General features: G+C 52.1%; 8 protein-coding genes across 8 annotated transcripts; 5 read left to right on the forward strand and 3 right to left on the reverse strand.

The window, feature by feature from the left end:
• Positions 1-523: 523 nt before the first annotated feature.
• On the forward strand, positions 524-1,635 carry BDV17DRAFT_286735 (putative mitochondrial carrier protein; the record flags this gene model as incomplete). Its single annotated transcript, XM_073760997.1, has 2 exons — positions 524-587; positions 650-1,635. The coding sequence occupies 2 exons, from the start codon at positions 524-526 to the stop codon at positions 1,633-1,635; spliced, it is 1,050 nt and encodes a 349-aa protein (XP_073620763.1).
• Positions 1,636-1,668: 33 nt separating this feature from the next.
• Positions 1,669-4,046, reverse strand: BDV17DRAFT_250924 (uncharacterized protein). Its single transcript, XM_073756372.1, has 2 exons — positions 2,347-4,046; positions 1,669-2,269 (listed from the first exon to the last, which is right to left on the reverse strand). Exons 1-2 carry the CDS (start codon positions 3,583-3,585, stop codon positions 1,994-1,996), a joined length of 1,515 nt encoding a protein of 504 aa, XP_073620764.1. The 5' UTR covers positions 3,586-4,046; the 3' UTR covers positions 1,669-1,993.
• Positions 4,047-5,231: 1,185 nt separating this feature from the next.
• On the forward strand, positions 5,232-5,879 carry BDV17DRAFT_286737 (uncharacterized protein; the record flags this gene model as incomplete). The annotated part of the gene is made up of 2 exons (XM_073760998.1): positions 5,232-5,403; positions 5,554-5,879. The coding sequence occupies 2 exons, from the start codon at positions 5,232-5,234 to the stop codon at positions 5,877-5,879; spliced, it is 498 nt and encodes a 165-aa protein (XP_073620765.1).
• A 299-nt stretch (positions 5,880-6,178) lies between these two features.
• Positions 6,179-6,779, reverse strand: BDV17DRAFT_286738 (putative prefoldin subunit 1; the record flags this gene model as incomplete). Its single annotated transcript, XM_073760999.1, has 3 exons — positions 6,179-6,344; positions 6,482-6,648; positions 6,750-6,779. The coding sequence occupies 3 exons, from the start codon at positions 6,777-6,779 to the stop codon at positions 6,179-6,181; spliced, it is 363 nt and encodes a 120-aa protein (XP_073620766.1).
• Positions 6,780-7,114: 335 nt separating this feature from the next.
• On the reverse strand, positions 7,115-9,164 carry BDV17DRAFT_250929 (isopenicillin N synthase family dioxygenase). The gene is made up of 4 exons (XM_073756373.1): positions 8,141-9,164; positions 7,590-8,028; positions 7,197-7,526; positions 7,115-7,138 (listed from the first exon to the last, which is right to left on the reverse strand). Exons 1-3 carry the CDS (start codon positions 8,477-8,479, stop codon positions 7,297-7,299), a joined length of 1,008 nt encoding a protein of 335 aa, XP_073620767.1. The 5' UTR covers positions 8,480-9,164; the 3' UTR covers positions 7,115-7,138; positions 7,197-7,296.
• A 2,571-nt stretch (positions 9,165-11,735) lies between these two features.
• On the forward strand, positions 11,736-12,446 carry BDV17DRAFT_286740 (uncharacterized protein; the record flags this gene model as incomplete). Its single annotated transcript, XM_073761000.1, has 1 exon — positions 11,736-12,446. The coding sequence occupies one exon, from the start codon at positions 11,736-11,738 to the stop codon at positions 12,444-12,446; it is 711 nt and encodes a 236-aa protein (XP_073620768.1).
• A 1,241-nt stretch (positions 12,447-13,687) lies between these two features.
• Positions 13,688-14,841, forward strand: BDV17DRAFT_286741 (uncharacterized protein; the record flags this gene model as incomplete). The annotated part of the gene is made up of 2 exons (XM_073761001.1): positions 13,688-14,711; positions 14,771-14,841. The coding sequence occupies 2 exons, from the start codon at positions 13,688-13,690 to the stop codon at positions 14,839-14,841; spliced, it is 1,095 nt and encodes a 364-aa protein (XP_073620769.1).
• A 1,244-nt stretch (positions 14,842-16,085) lies between these two features.
• BDV17DRAFT_278968 (Rcd1-like cell differentiation family protein) lies at positions 16,086-17,138 on the forward strand (the record flags this gene model as incomplete). Its single annotated transcript, XM_073759629.1, has 4 exons — positions 16,086-16,245; positions 16,310-16,465; positions 16,527-16,902; positions 16,961-17,138. The coding sequence occupies 4 exons, from the start codon at positions 16,086-16,088 to the stop codon at positions 17,136-17,138; spliced, it is 870 nt and encodes a 289-aa protein (XP_073620770.1).
• Positions 17,139-17,236: the final 98 nt, after the last annotated feature.

Raw genomic sequence — 17,236 nt, forward strand, 5'->3', positions numbered from 1 at the left:
TCTGGGCTGTGACGTCTGCCCGCATGCCGATTGGTTGCGGGGCGTCTCCGCTGCTTCCGATTTCCAACCGAACAGGAACGGTCGCCCAATTATTGCTTATTATGTAAAGCAATATATTCCGGAGCACTACTAGAGCATAATCAAGCTATATACCAAGGATATTCAGAAGCACTTTGTTGGTTTTACGCTAACTTGAGGCTGCGGTGGACAGTGCGGGGAAATATTACAGTACTGAAACCGATATCTTACCGGAGGGACATCATTGGAGATGGCCAATCAGGGCTCACTCCGCAAAGCCGCGGATGACTTCATCACCGCTTGAAAAAAATCACCAGCTCACTTAACTCACCGCGACACTCACCCTCCACTGCTGTTTTATTTCTCCTATTGGGCCTCATGTGGTTGAGGCCTTTTTGGACTTGACGGTGCTCAGTAACGGTCCAATCTCCAGTCAGCAATACTACGCTCTTGTCCGACGATGACTCGTGAAAGCCGGGGACTTTTTCCCGCAAGTACTGGAGACATGTCGAACAATGCCAGTGCTACCGGTACATACGCAGCGCCTCCAGTGAGGACAGTCTCAAAATGTACGCTGACATTCAACCTCTGAACTTAATGACCGGGACATTGATCAGCTAACTATCCTCAGCCTCCAAAACCACCTTCCACTTCGGAGCCGGCCTCCTCTCTGGTCTCACATCCTCCATCCTCCTCCAACCAGCCGACCTCCTCAAGACCCGAGTCCAGCAGTCTCACCACCATGCCCCCCTCCTCTCAACCGTCAAGACAATTCTCTCCTCTGAAAACCCAATTCGCAACTTATGGCGCGGAACCCTTCCCTCCGCTCTCCGCACAGGCTTCGGCTCAGCCCTATACTTCACATCATTAAATACCCTCCGGCAGAGCCTCGCAACGCCACCTGCCATCCTCGCAAACTCTACCCTATCATCCTCACCGCAATCCTCCTCCTCATCGACATCCGCCCTCCCCAAACTCTCCAACACCGCAAACCTAGCCACCGGAGCCGCAGCGCGGGTCGCCGCGGGCTTCGTCATGATGCCCGTTACCGTCCTCAAAGTCCGCTACGAGTCGGACTACTACGCCTACCGTAGCCTTCTCACCGCAGGTCGGGATATAGTGCGTACAGAAGGGGTCCGTGGCCTCTTCGCCGGGTTCGGCGCAACCGCTGCCCGGGATGCACCCTACGCAGGCCTCTACGTTCTCTTCTACGAGCAGTTGAAGCGGTACTTAGCGTCCGCTACAACGACGACGTCATCATCAACAACCTCGAACACATCTACACCCGGGACCAACCAACCATCAAGATCACCTTCTTCGTCATCCATCAACTTCTTCTCGGGCGGTCTAGCCGCTGGCTTTGCGACGGCAATCACGAACCCGTTCGACGCAGTAAAGACCCGGCTGCAACTCATGCCCAGTAAGTATGGGAACATGATGCGGGCCGTGCGGTTGATGGTTTCAGAGGACGGGGTGCGAAGTTTATTTGGCGGGTTGGGACTCCGGATTGGACGGAAGGCATTGAGCTCGGCGCTTGCTTGGACCGTCTACGAGGAGCTCATTTTGCGGGCTGAGACGCGGTGGGCTCAGTCGGAGAAGGCTGAGGTTGGGATTTAATAATAATGTGGAATGTACGAATACAATGGTGTACTATTGTACTATATGTGGGAATCTAAGATGGTCTCAGTTTGTTTGAAACATAACATCATAGATCATTTCATTCATGACTGTATCGTATATGGCATAGCTAGCTAGCAAAATCACAACTCATGACAATCCAAGACAGAAGACAGATAAACACACAGGAGACAAATAAGAGCCAAAGGAGCGACGAAGAGAAGGGGAGACAAGTAAACCAAAAGGCAAAGCCAAAAAGCAGGGAGGGATATAAACAGCCAACGAAAATCCGAACCAATATAATTCGGCAATATAATTGGAAAACCCTTCAGTCACTACCCTTGTTTTCCAATCACGCCTAGGTAAAGATCCAAGACCGTCGGGAAGGGCTCTTCTTCCGAACCAGGTACATCTTATCCTTGTTGCGGTCGTTGACGCGGAGCTCAGTAAGGCTGCTCGTAGTCTGAGTAACGAGCTTACCCTCGCGCAGGCGGCGCGAGTGCGCGAACAGTTCGTCTTGCAGCCCTTCGCTGATCCAGGTCTTGATGATGATGTAGTTGCCGTCGAGCTCGTCCCAGGCCCAGGGGAGTTGGTAGGCGATGAGGGTGTCGGGGAGGAGGTGTTTGCGGTGGACCTATAGATAGGTATGTTGTTAGATTGGATGATGTGTTGGGATAGGTAGATTGGTGGTGGTGGTGGTGATTTGCATACCTTGATCCAGGTGGCTTTACGCTGTTCTTCTTCTTCCTTTTTATCCTTCTTCTCTTCCTTTTCTTCTTTCTTCTCTTTCTTCTCTTCCTTCTCTTCCTTCTCTTTCTTCTCCTTTTTCTTGAGGAACTTCTCGACTTCCTCTAGGGTCATGCCGAATTGGGCCATTAGGCGCTCTTTGAACTCCTTGTCGGCCCTCTCCTCGGCCTCCTTCTCGGCGATCCTGCGCCGCTCCTCAGCAAGCTTCCACTCCTCGACGGCAGCGGCCTTCATCTGTGCCTCCTTCATCTTCTGCTGCTGGAGTTCAAGGGCCTCCCTGGCCTCCTGGTCCTTGATCTCCTTCTTGACGCGCTCGCGCTCAGCCTCTTCATCGAGTTGGCGCTGAAGCTCCACGAGTTTCTCGTGGTGCATTTTGCGCTTCAGTTCGTCCTTCTCAGCAGCCGCACGCGCCTCCGCCTCCAATCTCTGGAGCTTATAACGTCGTTCGGCCTTGGCCTTCTCTTCCTCCAGACGCTCTGCCTCCTCGTATTTCTGGAGCCGCCGCAGCTTGTCATTCATGTCGTCTTCATAACGATCTTCATCCTCCTTGATGAGACGGATCTCTTGGTCCCCAACACGTTGGCGAGCGAGCTTTCGCTCGAGCCGTTCAATCTCCTGCTGCTGCCGGAAGAGCTCAAAGTCTTGCCGCTTGTCGTTGTTCTCGAGCATGCGCTGGTCGATGACAAGGTCGAAGTCGCGAGCCGGGTGGTGCATAGGCGATGCATCGCGAGACCGGGAGACGCTGGTGCTGGCGCGAGGCCGACGGCGAGAATGACGTCGTAGGACAGTCTCGTCCTCTGACTCATAGGGGTCCAGGTATGTGTTTTCTTCCCGGGAGGACTGTTCGCGGTGCTGCTTGCGGTTCTTGTTGGAGCTCGTATTTCGGGAGTCGTTCTTGATGTCGACGATCACGGCCGTTGGCTGGACCCGGTCACGCTCCCGGTCAGTCTGGCGCTCGCGCTCGCGATCGCGATCGCGCTCTCGTCGGTCGCGGCGGGCGCCTGTTGATGCTGAACGGTGGATGCGGACGTCTTCGTGGAGGGTATTGGGGTTGAGGTAGGTGTTGCTGTAGCTGGGGGTGTAGCGAGTACGGGAGATGGAGCGTCTCCTGTGCTGTCTGCGAGGATATTCCATCATGGAGACGTCGGACTCTGAGTAGTCTGTTTCAGAGTCGGTAATAGAAACACGGCGATATCTAGGCATTTTGCAAAGAATGCACACCGAGATGGCCTGCGACTATATAAGGCTCGGAAGATAAATTTATCGCGCAAAGAACACGAGGGCTAATGCAAGGTAAGAGGGTTCAGGCGGCTATAGTAACGAAATATCACGAGTGGTGGGGGCTGAAACGTAGACGAGGGGTACCAGGCCGAGCAGCCAGGCACCAACCAGATAGATGAAGGAGCGGATGGCTGAAACGACGAAGAGAAGAATGAACGAGCAGATGGGATAAGAAAAGAAGAGAGAGAGAGAGAGAGAAGGAGGGGGCCCAGAAAAGCAGGCCCTCTGTATGGCGGCTCTCAGCTGGCGTGGGAGTGGGGGTGCGGCATCATTGGGTCATTGGGCGGCTGATCATCTGAATGAATGACTATGACGCCCGCAGTGGCTGGGCGCGTACTGCGTGCCAACATGCACTGCGCTCCATTCAAACCAGACTGCGGCGGTACATTAAACTTAGCTCTTGATCATCATCTGCTTCTCGTCTATCTGGTCTATTCTTGGACCAAGGAACATGGCGGTTAATCCCGCGCACATCCAGGGTTGCAGGCCCGGACAGCCATGGATGGCGATGCCCCCATGATTCCACGATTCCATCAACTCCCGACCGCCGATTCCGCTTCCTCCAATTCGGACCTTGAAAGCAGGCCAATTAAGCCAATTAATACACCCAGATATTAATATCCCCATGCAGGAGAAGCAGGGCGATTCGCTGTCTCCGGGTCCCACTGACCTCAGCGGCTCAGCCTTAATCAAAACAATTTTGCGCTCTGCCACTCACTGACACCCCCGATTCCAGTTTGTTAGGTTGTGCACAGATGCTTGGATCTCCAACTGGTGTGGCGTTTCTTCTTAGGCACCAGGGACGAGGCTCTGCGGTACCTTTGTACAGACTACCGCTGACTGCCTGACCTCTTTGTCAGTCTGGCCTTTGGGTGCCTACTGCAAGGGCCGATTTGCGGAGTAGGGCTGTTGACTGTTCAAATGGTGAAAGTCATTCCGTCCACGTCAGAAGTGCCAACACTTCATTCAAAATTGAGTTTAGGCTCTGAAGTTCCAGATGCTAATAACCGAGCGCATTTTGATTTAGTAGAGTATCCAACCGGACTGGAAAGCAGGTAGGAGCGGCCTGCGAACTGTATAGTCCTACTCAAACTGCTTGATCTTTGAAATGAGCCTTTCTTCTGTAGGCGCATCGTCGCTGAACCAACATTTTGCTTGATCTCGTGTGAATAAATCACTTTCGTGGTCGTCTAGTGGAACCCAATTTTCTATATGCAGCTCGTCGATGGTGCGGAAGGCTGTTTGGTTGGTGGGCTGCATTTGCATTCTGTGAAGCATCTCTCTGTATTCACCACATAATCTTCACGACCTTCACAGACTAGATTGCATTGTGCTCTTCACACTTCCTCGCTGACACGATGACTTTCTCCAGCATGCTGGTGTCCCTGTTTTCCTCCTCCTTCAACAACCACCTGTCTTCCTGACTGGCCTGTTCTCCCCAACGCCAAGAACGCTCATCAACCCTAGCCACAAGCACTTCCTCTACAGACCAAGAGCGACACCCATTAGATCAACCTTCTCGCATTTCATCTTCATTTTCTTATCATCAAGCCTCTCGCTATAGCAACATGAATCCTACTACCCAAACTAACCCGCCCTCAGAGCAGCTGACCTGGGCCGACAAGAAACCGTTTCGGCTGCGAAACTCTGTCGTGGGTGCCTTAACCCGGGACCTCTTGCTGCCCCTGGGAATGCTCAAAATTGATAGCACAATCAGGTGGCACAAAGAATATGCCCCTGGTGCCTCGGGTCCTAGGACCATTATGGGCCGCGCCATGCACGGCAACAATTGCTTCATTCCCCCAAGCTGGGTGATATGGAATACTTCGAGCCCACTCTCGCCATATTGACCGGAACCAACAATAGGCTTGCCGAACTCCTGATTCGCAGGGACGAGCGGCGACGTTCGCATGGTACTGGTCCAGACCGTCGACTCCGAAAACCGCACCCTGACAATGGAGCAATGGCAGCTTGACTGCTTTGGCCATATGCCCTCTACTGAAGCCTTGACCCCTCCGATGTGTCCTCTTGAACGTCAGCCCGCCCAGACTCAGCGACCTTATTGCGCACAGAGAATGACGCTCACCCCGAACGAGCTTATCGGCGGCCCCTTGTACATCCATTTTGAGGCTCTTATGGACCGTCGCCCTGATTGGGAAGAGCGCGACCTGGTCATTGGCTGGAACGAGCTTGAGCGCGTTGCGAGACACCTCTGACTATTGAGATTTCTCGCGAGTCGGCCGTGTTCCTGAAACCCTGCGCCTTGCTTCGCAACCACGATCACACAATTCTAATGCTTCTGGATTCCTGGATTCCTGGGTCGAATATCAGCGGTGGTTCGACCGAGCTATGACGGAAGTTAGCAAAATGGGGTGCTAGAAGCGGCAGTGTTTGGCCACTGCCCGCATTCAAGACTGGCAAAGATCATAAGCGGCATGATAATTCAGTACCATCCATAGGTCGATTTTCATGAGAGGGGAAACATAAAACAGCAAAAAAAAAGAGTTCTTTTCATTCAAGCCCTCCCGGACTTCAGTATAGCCTCCAAATTCTCCCGACTATTTTTAAAAGTCATCTCCAAGTAGTTCATCCTCTTCTCCAGATTCTCAATCTCCCCCTTCAACTCCCCGCTCTCCGTCGTTATCCGCTTGTCGACTGTTGCTCTGGGGACCGCGACGAACCTGCATCAAAATCAGATCATTAGCCCCTCATTCCAATTATTCCAGCACCTATATTTGACCTCAATCCGCACAGTGCCTCCAACGTCCAATATCCGAGACATGGTCGAGGTAGAGAAAAGAAAAAAGCCGAGACTCACATCTTCCCAACCCCCTCATAAACCTTCGTCTCCCCGGGCAAGCTATCCAACTCCTTACTCGTAAGCTCCAGCATCCTGATATCGCGGCTCTTGCTGGTCATTTGGGCCTTGGTCACTTGGATTTGTTGCTGCGAGGTAATCACGCGCGATTCGATTTCTTGGAGGAGCTAGAAGGAGCGGGGAAGAAAAGAGTGTTAGTTGTTGTTTCTCTAGACTTGGAAGAAAGGGTTCGGAGGGATAACAAGGCGATTTAGTGGCTAGGCCGTACCTTCTGGAGAGCTTCGTTAGGAATGGACATTTTGGCGGTTGTGTAAGATAGGAGAGGTGAGGGAGGGAGGGGTCGCGGGTTAGGTTAGGTTGAGGTAACGGCCTGGACTTTGAGGTGCTGTTTCGTGAGGCCGGGGATGAAGGGATAAAGCGAAATTGATGTTGGAACAGCCAGCGAATAGCGAGGCGGAGGGAAGATCTTGTGGTGTTATATCGTGGTTGAAGCTTGTCAATGTTAAGGTTGTTCTTGCGGCGAGCCAACGATAAGTTCGCCGACTCCGCGTTTTCGTTGCCTGAGGTATAAATATGTACTGCTGCGACAAGAGGGCTTAGGGCTGGGTAGGTATGTATTTCGGTCTTGAGCTCCAGGTTATTGTGCTACGTGTTGGGCTAGTAAGATCAGTGTCTAGGCTCTTTGGTGTTTTTCACAATCTACTGGCGGTTTTACCTTGTCGTTGTTGCTGCCATACTCAAAAAATATATTTTCCACGTACCTCGCGACAACCAAATTCAAGAAGTGCGACAAGCCAAAATGTCATACACCAGAATCAGTACATCGTAGCCATCCTCATCTTATTATAATCCCCACATGTGATAGGCTCGTATCTAGCGGGTCGTTCCTCGCTCATACAAGAAGGGATGCATTCAACAAGAACATCCTCCTCCGGAGACATGAAGTACGGAATCGAGAATCGTTCACGGGTCATTCTGTTCGACCCTTCGATTCGATCAGAGAGCTGCGGTAGGCTTACTCGGTGGTTTGTGGAGCGAAGACGGTCTATGGTCAGAGTCAGGCAGGTCGCCCTGGTGGAAGCAGAGGTAGAAGTCAACGCGAACAAACCGTTACTCCATCTCTGCAACAGATCCCCCACATTCATAATAATGCTACCCTTCACCGGAGGCGCAGGCACAAAAGTCCCAGGCTGCGAGATATCCTCTACCTCTAGCCCGCCACAGTCGTCCTGGAAGAGCATAGTTATCGAGCTCCAATCCGTGTGTGCTGCGCAGCGGCTAACGAGGCCTTTCTCTAGGTCTTCGGCTGGCACTGGTAGGTAGTGGAGCAGTCGAAGCTGGTTAGCGTTTCCTGAGTGTCTTCGTGCAAGGTATCCAGGATCCTCTAGGTTCAGCCCTATGGCTAGAGCGCAGAGAACATCTTGGCCGACGCGGTGAGAGTCGTTGTAGAATTTGGTCATGAAGGCCCGGAAGCCGGGGAGAGTTGTCTCTGGAAGCCATTGATTTGGTTGGCTTGTGTTGTTCTCGCTTCCGATGTCGTAGACTTCCTATCGACCGTGAGCCATTACTGTCATAGCGTGGTAGGTATTTACAGTAGTCCCAAGCAGGCATCTATAGCCTCATGGAGTGGACAAGACAGAAGATAACCGCCTGGCATACCTTAACATCAGGCACTTCTCTCAGTTTCCCTTTCAATTCCCCGTCATCATCCGCACCCATGATCTGGGTCACTTTCTCGAGCCCAGGCCATGAATATCCGCGATGGACCGCCCAGCCCCCTGGGTGAGGCGCTTTCATTTTCTCCTCCTCAGGAAGCGCAAAGAGCCGCTTTGACCACTCGAATGTCTCCTCGAGTGTTGACTCTGGCAAGGAGTGGTTGATGATACGCACAAAGCCTACCCGCTGACAGGCGTCCACGAGCTCTCGGGCGACTCGTTTCTGAGACGCTTCATTATCAAAGCCATACCATGATGAGAAATCCACGACAGGAAGCTCCATGGTTCAATGCCAATACAAATTGTTCCTTGCAAAATATGGATAATTTTGGGAGGGGTTGAGTGTGTGCAATTCAAAATGTCAAGCTGAGGTCTGCTGACGGTCACATGCTCTGCAGACCTGAGTGGTCGTCATTTGTATTTTCCTGGCACGATTGCGAACTATGCATGAGACATGATAGCACTCCGTATCGACTCATACATGTAGCCCTTGCAGAGCTTCCCGGACGTGTCCCTAAACGCTCTGTAAGCGACGGCAAAGGGAACCCCTCTCTTCCTTAGGTTGGTATCATCCGGCAAAACCCCGCGGCGGCTACTCTTGCCTTGACGAAAAGGATATTTGATACAAGACGCGAAACTGGATTGCTGGCAGTCTTACGCGTTCTGAGACGGTTTACCTAACAATGATTGTGCCTCTCCATGGGTGGTGATGGCTTGAGTCCGAGTGTCCGAAGCTTTTCTTTGTGGCATTACCTTCATGGTAAAATACCTCTACGGATATCAAGGGGGCATTTTGAGGGCTAGATCTGGATCGTAGAGTATCGTACTGTGATTGTGCTGCTTTCATTACTTTTGTTGAAGTCTCCAGATAGGTAATCTGGAACGTACGTATTAAAGGGACAGTGAAAAAGCATTTTCGAACCCATTTGAGGCTTGCCTCGTCTACCATTTCACAAACGAAACAGGCCACTCGGCCACAGGCTGGCAATGCAAGAGAAAGAAAATTTCCTCTTAGCGCAGTCCCTTCTCGTTCCATTCCATGGATCAACTGTTGAGGACAAAGGATCCGAGAGGTGAAGGACTGGGCCACTGGGGGCCCAGCGCTCGAGTCACAGAGCTAACGGGGACATTGAGAGTGGTTAGAAGCATAAATAGAAGCCATTCCCTTGTCGCTCAGAGAGGATTTACACTATTTTCGTGCACCTTTCATCGTTACTACACTGTCTTTACATAAAACCCGCGACTCATGGACGAAGACGAGATCCATCTTGGTGCCAAAGAAGCCGCCGACGTGGCTCGAGACCTTGAGGAAGCGCAAGTGCCTTGCATTCACATGGGATGGTAAGCGATGTGCCTCTACGATGGGCCCAGCCCATTTGGAGTAAGTGTACCCTGGGTTATATTTCTTCTCGTGCTTGAGTTGCTGACACCTTTCTCCTTCTCCTAGGACGTAGTATTTGTGGTTCCCGATGAGATGATAGAAACTACGAAGAATATGCTCGAAGGTCAGCCTGCAGAGTCAGCAACAAATAGTAAGAAGAAATACCCCTCTATGCATCAAGGAGACCTGCATGGAGCGAGAAGAATACCGGGGCGAACACAAAGAGTACTATTGTGGAGAACACCAGCGGACTCGGCATTCTCGACCGGAATATCACTTTCACGTCAAGTTTACAGTGGTTGTATATCTGGTCCGTAAATCGTATCTTTGGTGCCTGCCGAAGATGGAGCTTGGTTTGCCTGACGACTACGATCCAGTCTTTCCACGACAACCTGAAGCTGGAAAACTGTATTTACGTTCCAGGCGTACTCCTGGTCTATGGCCTGAGTTGTAGCCGGTGCGAATACTGAGACCAGGAGCTTTCATAGAGGCCATGCTCTGGCTCTTGATGCGGGACTACAGCGTTCCAGAAACGAGGCAGGACTGTAACAGCTAAAAAAACGGTTCAGTGGCAACAGTGGGACGCGATGGCTCGGTCAATGGCGCAAAGATGGAAGGAGGCACAACACGATCCTTATATCCCTAAACACCAGTGGCGTGTTGGTCAGAAGTCCCAGCGCGCTTGGGTAGATTATCGATGTGACTACGACCCTGATCCCTTGAAAGCCAGTGATTTCCACTGGAAACACGGTATTTCGATTGATGAGGTTGGTCTAGTGCAACTCCGAGACCAGCTGAACAGGGATGGCGAATTCCCAACGAAGTTGCCCGAAATAGATATCCAAGGGCTGTAAATGGTCGCAGGCTGACTGTGTCCCGTTTTCAACCCGGGTGTTTGAGTTATTGCTTGCGTCTCAGGTTTCTGTTTTGGGAAGGGGCTAGGTGGATGAGACTCGAGGAGAGGAGGTGAAAAGGTTGGGTATATTCACAAATAAAACAACTGGTACTATGTCAGGCCTACCTTGAAGTACCTATTGTAGATTTGTAGTACCCGTATCAAATTCTCATATGTCCTAAGCCAACGCACTCTTGCCATTTGTATATCTTCCACTACAAGATTCTGCTGATAAGAGTGGGCAGCGGAGGAAAGCTGGCGGTGAAGTAATCCACGTTTGAACCAAATCTTCAGCGGCACCGTAACCAAGAGGTTCAAGTTCAATGGCTCAACTTCGATACAAACCAAGTGTACAGCCACAGTTTCATTGGCTCAAAGTACCCAGCGAAAGTCATGTCGATATTGTGAGCACAGCTTTAGGCAGTGCGAGATTCAGCGCCAGAAATCAAACCGGCCTTCGTGCCGGCGAGTGACCCAGCTCCCGAGCGGAGGCTTTTCTGGAACAGGAGAGGGCCCCAGATATAAATCCAGTCTGGGCGACTAGACAGGTGGATGTTATATCATGGTTCATCACAACGTCCCAAACGCAAACACCCCAGTCAAGTACATCTTGAGCAGTCATTTTGGCCTCATATATGGAATCAACCATGGATTGGTCAAGATGGAGGATGCTTGTTGAATGCTATCTTTGACTTGGGCAGTCTTGAGTAGTTGAAGGACACTCTGGCGGTTTTGAAAGGGTCCTCTGGGTGCAGAGATCGCAGCGGGGACTGATAAAGAGTGGGAGATCGTGGAGGCGGGTTCTCCACGGGACAAGTATAGATAGTAATGGAATGTTTTGGATGATGTCTGCTCGTGATTATCAATACAATTCCTCGTTATCAGGCAGTCAGCGTGTTACGACCATGCTATAAGTAAAAGATAGGTCCTCAGACGAAAGGACTGAAGAATGAAGAATGAAGACGATGTAAAAGAGAGTAGGGCGGCACTGCTCCCGTCCTAAAACAAGGCAAGTGGGTCGGGCCCAGCTTAGCCGCATCAAGTAATCTGTTGATAACTTGATGGCCCCGGCCCAGCCACCTCAAAAAGGCCGAGCCTCAGTCAAGGCCCATCGTCATTGCTACCCAACGGCAGACCCTGAGCGATCGGATTCGGAGCCGTCCTGCTGAACTCATTCTTTGCTCTAGCTAGTCTACAAAGATATTGTCTACTCCGATCGATTTCGCTACAACCACGCGGCACGACGAATCCTAGCCTTCCAGAATGCAGATATCGGGGTGGATCGCAGCCACATTCCTCCTCGCCTCAAGCGCACTCTCTATCAATCCCATCCCCTTCGACTCTCCCATCACAGCGAGCCCAGACACAAACAAGCGGGCATACGACGTCCTCCAACTCTTACGGAAGCGCGACGGCAACTGCCCGGGCGGCTACAATGCCTGCGGCGACCTAGATAACCCAGACATCTGCTGTCGATCAGGATCAAGATGTACAAGCGACGAAGCAAACCACATTGCGTGCTGTCCAACTGGAGCGAGCTGTACGGGCACAATCGGGGCTGGTTCGACATCAGGGAACTTCGACTCGCCCACGCCGACGGGCAACGACGACGCTCAGGTTACCGGGTCGACGATAGACGGCGCTTACCCGTTTGTTGCTGTGCCCTCGACGTTCTCCGATGCGGACCAGTGCTCGTCTTACTACGATCGATGTGAGAGTGATTATACCTCGTGCGTTACCTACTTTGGGGGTTGGGGTGTTACGGTTACTGGGGGTGGTGCGGACTTCACACAGGGTGGTGGTGCGGCGAGGGAGACATGTTCGAGTTTGAGTCAGTCGGCTTGTCATGGACTTAGTCTGGGCGATTGTGGGAACTACGAGGGTGGACAGGATGGTGCGAGTGCTCGACGGACGACGAGCCTTCAAGATCTTGTGGTCGGGATGGTTATTGGCATTGCTGGGTTTTTTATCTGAAGGATGTCAGCTTTGGATATGTGCTACGACGGGATGAAGGAATTTGCATGGAATCTGTATATGATGTCTCGATCTGATGAACATATGGAATGACTATATGAGTGATGTTCTTTTTGCGCTGTACGTTTAGTTTTGCACCTAATGTGATGATTTTCCCTATAGAGATCCAAGCCTTCTCAGCACCGCGAGAGCAGGAAAATTGACATGAGATCCGAAGAATAGATTGCCGCCGAGAATTCATGTACACCGCTTGATGATCAACCCAAAAACCTACAGAACAAAGAGCGGGCGTGATATGCTGTCCCTGCTGTCTCCATAGCCAGTGACCAGTAAGACAGGCAATGCGCAAACCGGTCGGTGGACCGCTCGACGCCTGATTAGCCCGAGCTCGAGTCATCAGACTTTAGTACCTGATAAAGTGAGGCTTCTAGACTAGCAGAATACGTAGGCTATTCCGCACAGACAGAGAATACTCGTAGGTGAGTTCAACGACGACAGATCGTACTCAAGCCCATTGAATGATACCAGAATAACCTAGACCTCGTGCCTGGGTCTTACTACTTGATTTGACTGACCGCAATCTCTGCTGACAAGAGTAATAAAGTCCCTTGCTATTAACCGGCATGGCGAGGTGCGGGGATGTTACTCGGAGTCAACTGCAATGGAGGGGCACTTCTAGTCCTGGACTAGGGCACGACTCAGCACCTCGAGGCATGAACGAGACGGTAGAGAAAAATCAGGGTCCAGCCTCTGAATTGACTTAAAATAGAAACGCATTATTCTCAAAGTGACGGTATGATCGTCGATTCGGCAGACCGATTGGTTGTCTTTATGAGGAAATTGGGGTGGTTGGGCTTGTGTATGGGCTTGCATGCGAGGAGGCTGGGAGACTACTGAATCGGCCGCGGTCAGGGCCACGAGCCCGCCAGCTCCCAGTCCCCTCCGAATCCCAACCTTGCATTCCGATCTGCCTTCAGCTCTCTTTTCTCTCCTCTTTTGGTTTGGTTTTCTTCGTATTGCTTTACTCTTCTTCAGTTTATCTTCGTCTGTTTGTCGTAGAACGTCGCCGTTGATCGCAGCGCAGCCAACATACGGCGAATTTCTACACTACAACGAGTCTGACTCAAGCATTTGAAGGGGCTTGGGGCGCTGCAGCCAACATTTGCGGCTGCCAGAGCATTCCTGGTCGAAGCGCTTCCATTCTAGTCGCTTGAACATTCTCCGATTGCTGTCATTTAGCAATGCATATCTCGCGATTGCTACACTCTGCGATATCGATTCTGGCATTACTGAGCCGAGCCGATGCGACTCCGTTAGGGCCGAGTAGCCCCGAAGAGGGCTCGCTTGAAGAACGATCCTGCGACAACCCCTGTGGCTACTACAGCCAGCTCTGCTGTGCCTCTGGCGAAACATGCATTACGGACGATAACAACCAGGCGGTTTGCTCGTCATCAGGCGGTAGCTCTGGTTCGGACAGTGACTCGGGCAGTGGAAGTGGACAGTGGGAATACTACAGCAGTACTTGGCTCGTGACTGATGTCGATGTCCAGACGAAGACTTCTGTTTGGAGTAGTTGGATCGCGAGCCCGACATCAGGCTCGGGGAGTTGCCGGACTGATCTCGGCGAGAGTGAGTGCGGTGACGAGTGCTGCAGTGCTTCGGATATCTGCAACGAGAACAAGAAGTGTGTCTTGGCGGCTACCACGTCGATCTGGGCTACGGACACCAATACTGCCACGCCGCCGGTACGGCCGACGGATTCGAACACCGTGACCGAGACCGCGACGGCCACCCAGGGCTTCGAGACGCCCGTCACCACCGACGGGTCACCTGCGCTTGGAGTCGATGCTCCAGAGGACGACGGCGGCCTGAGCGGCGGTGCGATTGCGGGTATCGTGGTTGGAACACTCGCCGGTGTGTTTCTGCTGTTCCTCCTCTGCCTCTGCCTATGCGCTCGTGGTCTCTTGAACAGCATTCTCGCGTGCCTGGGCTGTGGCAGGAAGAGGAGACGAGAGGAGACATATGTCGAAGACCATTACTCGCATCACACGCATCGGCCGGCGGGCCGCACATGGTTCGGCACCAGGCCATCCGGTGCCCACGAGGGTGAAAAGAAATCTCGCTGGAGCAGTTTCGCGACAATTGGAATCGTCCTCGGTGCGATTGCGCTTTGCCTCGGCTTGAGAAGGAAGAGGGACCACGACGACGAAAAGAGCAGTACCAGTTACACATACCCAAGCTATTATAGCTATTATACCAGCACGAGTATGCCCCATTCACCACCCCTGATACCGGAACAGCCCCGCTAACTGTCTTCTAGCCAGCGAAAGCTCAGACCGACGAACTAGACGGAGTAGACGATCTGGACGATCCAGGTCCCGGGTATAACAATTAATGATGAGATGGTTAACAGGACCGCACGACCCCATGAGATCTCCGAACGAATTCCGAATATGATTGACGCCTTCCTTGTATCTGCTTCCCCGGGCGACATCGAATGACTGACTGCTTCGACCTCGGCAGTTTTTTCCCGTTCTCCTGTTGGAACCTACCTGTATTATGATGAGCAATGATTTGATGTGTTTCATGTTTGATATATGACCTGGATGTAAATATCAAAATGACGAGAATGAATGTGAATCTCTTGTTGAATACCTTGCTGTCAATAACTATACCGCCAGTTGAGAATTAGTGATGTGGACTCGAGAGGACAGAGGCAGCGCTCCGTAGTCGGAACAATAACAACAAAAGGCGCAGGCACAGCTCAGCTGCTTCAAGCTGCAGTTCGCAAGGGGCATGTATAGCGCCCGGTGTCTTCAAGCTTCAGGCTACTCCGTACAAATGATAGCTCTTCCTGGCCAGCCACGCATCTGTCAAAGCACCCGTGCGTCCAGTGTAACGTGCACGGCCATTGACGGGAACAAAGGCAGTTCTTGAATCACTTTGTAGCCATTAACTGCTCAGAGTAAAATAGTGGTGAAGGCTTGAAGCCCAATCTTTTGCGACGCCAAGTTGGAGCCCAGCTGAGTCTGAGTCAGTGTCGAGGCCCCCGGTCGGAACCTGCGTCTCCCCGCCTCCCGGAGCCCGAACCTCGCTCGCCTCGATCACCGTTTCACATTCAAGCCATCCCTCCTCCTCCACTCCCGCCGAAGTGTCTATCCTTCGCTCATTGTTCGCTCCCGGCCCCGGACTTATGTCAATGAATCTTTGTGCGATCTCGAAACACTGACCACTCCTTCTCCCTTCCAGCCCTCCCTACCGTCAATTCGAATTTTCCGGTCGGCCAGGGCAGATTCGCAAGCACGCTCCTGAGCATTGATCCTTCGTCGGCCCGCCATGCTTTCAGCCCAGACTCAGCACGTCTTCTCTCATCAGCATCAGTACCCGCAGGCTGATGCCGCCTGGTTGCATCAGCAGCAGCAGCACCAAGCCCAGCACCACCCGCACCAGGCTCAGCAGCATTCCTCGCTGGGAGGACTCGCCGCTCAGCACAATGCCCAGGTTCAAGCTGCCGCCGCCGCCGCCGCCGCCGCTCAACAACAGCACTACAGCCGTATCATGGCCAGCAATGCCGCAGTCAGTAGCTCCGCTCAAGGAGTGGCCAACGGGGGAACCGGTGGAGATACACTACCAAATGCGATGTCGATGATGGATGGCGGAGTTAGCGATGAGAACCGCAAGGTCTTTATCTGGGTCGCGGAGCTTTTGGACCCGAATCGCAGAGAAGCTGCTTTGATGGAGCTTAGCAAGAAGAGGGAGCAGGTGCCTGAGCTGGCACTCGTCATCTGGCATTCTTTCGGTAAAACTGTCCTCTACTGGTACCCCGTCTCACTATATTGGGACTGATTTTAACATTCATGTAGGCGTCATGACCGCCCTCCTCCAGGAAATTATCTCCGTATACCCACTCTTGAACCCATCACAACTTACGGCCGCGGCTTCAAATCGGGTTTGCAACGCACTAGCCCTGTTGCAGTGCGTAGCGTCTCACAACGAGACCCGCACGCTTTTCCTGAACGGTATGTACCACCTTGATCTTTGATGATACTACAATCCGCTGACTCTCAGCTCTGCGATTAGCTCATATTCCTCTCTTCCTCTACCCGTTTCTAAACACCACCTCGAAATCCCGGCCATTCGAGTATCTTCGTCTCACCTCCTTGGGTGTCATTGGAGCACTGGTTAAGAACGACTCTTCAGAGGTCATTCACTTCCTCCTTACCACCGAGATAATCCCTCTTTGCCTCCGAATCATGGAGACGGGCTCCGAGTTGAGCAAGACAGTCGCCATCTTCATCGTTCAAAAAATATTGCTGGACGATAGCGGTTTACAGTATATATGTGCGACGTACGAGAGATTCTACGCGGTGGGGACGGTTTTGAGCAATATGGTCACTCAGCTGGTCGAACAGCAGACCGTGAGATTGCTCAAGCATGTTGTGCGCTGCTTCTTAAGGTATGCTCAACCCATATTTTTTGTGGTCTATTCGAATGACAAGACTGACTGATTGCAGGTTGAGCGATAATAGTCGCGCTCGCGAAGCCCTGCGCCAATGCCTTCCTGAGCCTTTACGAGACGCCACCTTTTCCTCGGTCCTTCGCGATGACGCAGCCACGAAACGGTGTCTCGCCCAACTTCTCATCAACCTCTCCGACAACGTGTCCGACGGCGCACCGGGTGTTGCTATGTAAAAAGTGAAAAGCATTGTTTTGCGTGGATTTCGATTTCTTTGGTATATTCGATACACTTACGACTTGCATGGGATGGCTCAGGCGAAAATGGGTTACAA

This window comes from Aspergillus undulatus, assembly GCF_047715775.1.
Source record: "Aspergillus undulatus strain CBS 261.88 unplaced genomic scaffold BDV17scaffold_2, whole genome shotgun sequence".
Classification (NCBI taxonomy): domain Eukaryota; kingdom Fungi; phylum Ascomycota; class Eurotiomycetes; order Eurotiales; family Aspergillaceae; genus Aspergillus; species Aspergillus undulatus.